This window comes from Octopus bimaculoides, chromosome 4 (assembly GCF_001194135.2).
Source record: "Octopus bimaculoides isolate UCB-OBI-ISO-001 chromosome 4, ASM119413v2, whole genome shotgun sequence".
In the NCBI taxonomy this organism is placed as follows: Eukaryota; Metazoa; Mollusca; class Cephalopoda; order Octopoda; family Octopodidae; genus Octopus; species Octopus bimaculoides.
The window spans coordinates 108223544-108229617 of NC_068984.1; the positions used below are offsets into that span (position 1 = coordinate 108223544).

Here is a 6074-nt window from a genome sequence, read left to right on the forward strand (position 1 = left end):
ATCTATACTCTTATGTACACATACATATATATACATACATATACATACATAAATACACACATACACACATAAGCACACATACATACATATATATACACACATACAGACATATATACACACATACATATATATATACACATATACATATGTAAATATATAGACATACATACACACACACACACACATATACACACACTATATATACACATACACACAGACATATATATATACACACACACACACAATATATATATATATATATACAGAACCAAATGTGGCTTTTTGTATCGTCCTTTCTTCAGTGTGGAAAGGGGTGGGGGGTGAGGAATTAAAGGAGTCAGTCAAAGATGAGAAAGCCGTGTTCATATAGGTTGGCTTTATATGTTTTTGGTATTAAAAGGGATTCCAAGCCTTGTTTCTCTGAGCAGAGTCTCTACAATGAAATTAAAGAAAGCTATCAGCAAAGGCAGTGCCGAAGTCAGATATTGATTGTTGCTTCCCATCAATCAAATGTTCTTTATATTAGATACAACAATAACAGTGTGTGTATGTGTGTGTGTGTGTGTGTGTGTAAGACACCATTGTCTTTTTTATTTCAAGAGTTAGTTTTGCTCTTTTGGGGATTTTTTTTTTTTTTTGCTATAATTTTATTTACATTCTTACTTTTAAGGAAATTCTCAAAGAGAAACTGTTTTGTGTTTTATTGCAATTTTTGAAAAAACAAGCCAACCATTTCTGAGCTAACTTTCATAAATTTTTGGAGGAGGTGGGGTCTTTTTCTTTTGTTCTTTCCGCAAACCCCATGAATTTAAAAATTTACCACATCTTCAAACAATATTAGGAAAGAAAAAATTAATTCTTTTGTCAAGGCATTCTTCAATTAATGATTTGATTTGATTGTTAACAGTGAATATCGTTTTGGTTTTGAGATTTTGGTACAAGAGCATAAGATATCCTGGTGTTGTTATGTAATACAACTTTGGGTTGAAGAAATCGACATGTATGTCAAGCAAAAATTTTGCCTTCAGAAACCAGTTTTAAAGAAGTTCTATCAAAGAAAAACCACAAAAGAAAAGATTAATCCACATGGGACAAGGCCACTGTTCATCACATCATATTGTTGTTATTAGGTACCGTAGAATTTCTTAATTTCTTATGTTTTATCAACCAAGAGACAGTGTGGGATAAGGGTAAAGAGAGGGAAGCAAAGAGAGAGAGGGGTGAAGAAATGAACAGAATGACACAGAGAGAAAGGAATTCTCAAAAAAACCAATACCCACCTAGGAATATGGAACAATCTCCCAAGAGAATTGCAACGCATTAAAATGAATAGCAATAAACAGATTGAGAGAAGGAAATAGCTTTGCTTATATTTATTTTATTTTTTGTCTGTTTGCTTTGTTTTTTTGGATGTTTTTTTTTTCTTGGTTTTTGGTTTATTTTCTTTTGTTCGTAATTGGGTATTGAACTGGCTGGGTTCTAATTATATAAAAAAGATCAAGAGAGGAAAATAGTACCCAAGACAGTCCAAGACAGTGAGTGGACTATATAAGATCTGTGGAGCCAGGGAAAGAGACCAAACATTTCTCACAAATGAACAGTGAGAAGAATAGAAGAAATTTCAGCAAAGGTGGGAATGTTTCCATTCAAGAAAAGCACAGTTCAGCAAATACAGGAATGTTTTCCATTGTACGAGAGCGCATGGAGAATTAAAAAAAAAAAAAAGATTTAAAAAAATTAAAAATAATAAAAAAATACCAGCTACATCTTCCTCGTTTCAAGGAATGAGAAAGCAATATAAATTAATCCATTGATAATTTTTACAAGTTTGTTTTCAGAAAAACATTTTTTTTTTCTAAACAACAACGGGAAGTGAAGAGAGAGGACAGGAGCAGTATTGTAAAATGCTCAACTCCATTGCTGGAACAACCAGCCAATCAACAAACCAACCAACCAACCAACCAACCAATAAATGCTCTTGTTTGTTGCGATGCTGGTCTGCACAACTTGAAGAAAATGACACTGCTTTTCAGACACAAAAAACAGAACTGGAGTCAGTTTCTTTTCTGCTCTTCTCCTTCCTGCTAGTAAAGCCGATGACAGCAAAGATCCAGCAATAAAGTAGTGTTGTTATTATTATTAACTGGCTAAATTAAAAACTTCATCTGCACTCAGACACAGGAACTAGGCTAGGTAACTGTAGACGTCTTTTTGGCCATCGACTCTCTCCAAATATTCTTTCTCAATAAGATTATCGATGCATTTCTGGAAGAAGAAAAAAGAAAACAAGACATCATTCAACATTGCCATCATCATAGTCGTCGTTATCAATATCACTATCACTTTTCAAAGTCCAATTTTCCATGCTTGCATGGGTCAGACAGATTTTCACACTGTAAAGTGGTTGTGTGCATGGAAGGGTATCCAGCCCTAAAAACCATGCCAAAACTGACCTCACCTGTGCTTGTGCCACATAAAAAGCACCAGACCACTCTGCTGGGTGGTTGGTGTTAGGAAGGGCATCCAGCCGTAAAAACCTTGCCAAAACAGACACAGAAGTCTGGTGCAGTCATCTCTGTCAAACCATCCGTCCAATGCCAGCATGGAAAACTGACATTAAACAATGATGATGATGGTTTTCTATGGCCTAATATGGTTCCTGTTACCAACCCTCATGCATTTACAAGCAAGGTAATATTTCCATGTGACTAATGTTCTTTGCAGAATATTGGAAATCAATGACACTGCTTACATGACAATAATACCCATTTACAATTATCACACCATGTCAAGACAGGTAGACAATCTATACCAGCTTGTACACACACGTGGGACTTCTTTCAGTTTCCATCTACCAAATTGACTCACTAGGTATTGGTCAGCCAGAACAATAGCAGAAGACACTTGCCCAAGGCTGCACAGTGGGACTGAACTCAAGACCATATGGTTGGGAAGCAAGTAAGCTTACTAACTAGCAACATTTGCACCTTTAGATGTTAATAGAAATTCTTTAAATGACCAATTCATTTTGACAGTTTTTATGAAGATCAATCTTATTAACAAGTAATGAGAAAGTAGATTATATTATAACTTAAGAGATAATCCATTCAAATTAATGCATATACATAGATATGTATGTATCCATGCATATAGGATGTATGTGTGTGCATGCATCTCAGTATATTTGTATATATTTTTAGGTGTATCTGTGTGAATGTGTCTTCTTGAAGTTATAAATATATAGCTGTATAGTAAGAGGTTTGCTTCCCAACCACAAGGTTCTGGGTTCAGTCTGTGTGGCACCTTGGGCGTCTTCTACTGTAGCCTTGGGTCAACCAAAGCTTTGTGAGTGGATTGGTAGACAGAAACTGAAAGAAGCCCATTATATGTGTGTGTATGTGTCCCACCTTTGTTTGACAACTTGTGTTGGTGTGTTTACCTCCCCATACCTCAGTAGTTCGGCAAAAGAGACCAATAGAATAAGTAAAAAAAAAAAAAAAAAAAAAAGGGTCCTGGGGTCAATTTGTTCAACTAAAACTCTTTGAGGCAGTGCCCCAGCATAGCTGCAGTCAAATGACTGTAACAAGTAAAAGAAGATATATATATATATAGGGTCATAGTGACATATAAAGGTATGTGTACATGTGCATTAGGTTTTAGAATATACATCAGGCTGGTTCTTGTATGTGTGATTGTGCGTAAATGCTTTAAGTTTCCCCATACAATAAAGTAATAAATTACCCCTCATATCTTTATTTACTTAAATCAAAAACTATTTAGGCATGGGTATGTGGTTGTAGGCGTTGGAAAGCCTAGTGTAGAGATAGTGTGCTGTGCAACCCAGTAACTCTCTCTAATTCCTAGAATTCCTATTCTTACTTTACTTCAAAACTGAACACCACACATTCATCATGAAGTGAAACTCATCCTCTCAGATACATCCTTGAAATGAGTCTGGAATCTGCTATTGCTACCATGAGAAGAAACAACTACCAAGTCGTAAGAAGTAAACTTACATTGCTTCCAAATATGCTGAGTACTCTGCAAACACTTCAGTCATATTAACATATGTATATAAATATATACTAATATATATTAATATAGATAAATGTGATGGGACTCTCCTATCAAATATGACATATGAGTGTTCAGCTTTTGCCGAACAACCTGCACAAATAATCTGCTTATAATGATCAAATGTATGTGTTGTACATTAGCTCACTCCTTCAATCAAATTTCCGTTGCCTGAACAGATGCACAGTGTACCAGGCATCAGGTGTCGAATTGATCACAGAGAAACGAACTCAAGAACACAATGCACCACCCAGTCTAAGAATTGAAACCACAGTCTTCTGATCATGAAGGCAACACCTTAACCACTAAGCCACGCCTAGTGGTTAAGGTGTTGCCCTCAGAATCATGAGTATGTATTAATACATACATTGCTAGCAGTTCTGGTGTCCATCACAGACAATTTTCATCTGCCAACAATATATGCATGAGTGCTTTTATGGACCATGCATCCATTTGAGAGGTCCTCTCAAGATAAATAACACAGCATTTGGTATTCTAACACAACATATATGTTAAGTTGGATATAAAGATTGCCTTTTGGTATTAATACTGCTTCTATCACTATTAATTATTTTTTTAATAAGCTCGCTGGCTGTATGCAACATCAGTGTCTGAAAAGACATTGAAATTCTATATATCACTGACAGTGAGATTCAGCAGTTAATGTCGCTACCAGACATCTGCCGCTGACAAAACTGGACAGGGCAAAATCATGTAATCTAGCAGTTCCAGTGCCTATAGCAGACAATTCTTGTCTGCCACTGATATAAATAAGGGTGCTTTTATGCACCAAGCATCCTTGTAAGAAATCCTCTCAAGGTAAATAATGTAGTGTTCTAACACAAAATCCACAATATGTTGGATATAAAGATTGCCATTTATTAATATACTAGCAGACCCCGTGTCATCAAATATGATGGCTTATTGTAGTATTTTATTTATAAATATGGATGATAAATCAAATTAATACACCTGTGAATGTTATCTAGTGGTTGTCTTTTGAAATGTGACATCCATCATCATTTGTTACTAAGAGAACACTGGTTCACACATATATTCACATACTTCCCTTGTACACACACACACACATAGACTTACAGAAAGTTGAAACGCTGTTTGATTTTTCTTTTCATCATTGAATGTTCACCATCCCACTTCCATTACACACACACACACACACACACCTCCCTCCTTTTTACATACACACACATATACTCACAGAGTTGAAATACCCTCACTACCAGTTTGCTATCACCCCTTCATTCTTTATTCATCTATCACCCCTTCTTTCTCATTCATATGTTGTGATGGAGAAAAACACAAGAGTATAATTATAATAAATTAATATTCTTTTCTTCTTTTACTTGTTTCTGTAATTTGATTGTCACCATGCTGGAGCACCACCTTGAGGGGTTTTAGTCAAATGAATCCATCCCAGGACTTTTTTTTTTAAAGCCTAGTATTTATGCTATCAGTTTCTTTTGCCAAGCTACTAAGTTACAGGGACATAAACACAACAACAGCGGTTGTCAAGCGGTGATGGGGGGAAAACACACACATACATAGATATACACACATAAAATGGGCTTCTTTCAGTTTCCATGTACTAAATTCACTCACAAGGCTTCGCTCAACTCAAGGCCATAGTAGAAGACACTTGCCCAAGGTGCCAAACAGTAGGACTGAACTTGAACCATATGGTGAGAAGGCAAGCTTCTTACCACACAGCCACACCTGTACCTAAATATAATATTACTATATATATATATATATATATATCATCATCATCGTTTAACGTCCGCTTTCCATGCTAGCATGGGTTGGACGATTTGACTGAGGACTGGTGAAACCAGATGGCAACACCAGGCTCCAGTCTAATTTGGCAGAGTTTCTACAGCTGGATGCCCTTCCTAACGCCAACCACTCAGAGAGTGTAGTGGGTGCTTTTACGTGTCACCCGCACGAAAACGGCCACGCTCGAAATGGTGTCTTTTATGTGC

The 6074-nt window shown here is 36.2% G+C and overlaps 1 protein-coding gene and 1 long non-coding RNA gene across 2 annotated transcripts in view; one reads left to right on the forward strand and one right to left on the reverse strand.

The window, feature by feature from the left end:
• LOC106875471 (uncharacterized) overlaps nucleotides 1–6074 on the forward strand; it is a 308728-nt gene that overhangs the window by 262623 nt on the left and 40031 nt on the right. The window lies entirely within an intron of this gene.
• The window catches only part of LOC106880546 (cullin-1), a 40644-nt gene continuing 35928 nt past the window's right edge, over nucleotides 1359–6074 (reverse strand). The window contains exon 18 of the mRNA XM_014930535.2: nucleotides 1359–2265. Coding sequence (XP_014786021.1) covers nucleotides 2185–2265 — 81 coding nt within the window. The 3' untranslated portion in view covers nucleotides 1359–2184. The remainder of the gene's footprint in view (nucleotides 2266–6074) is intronic.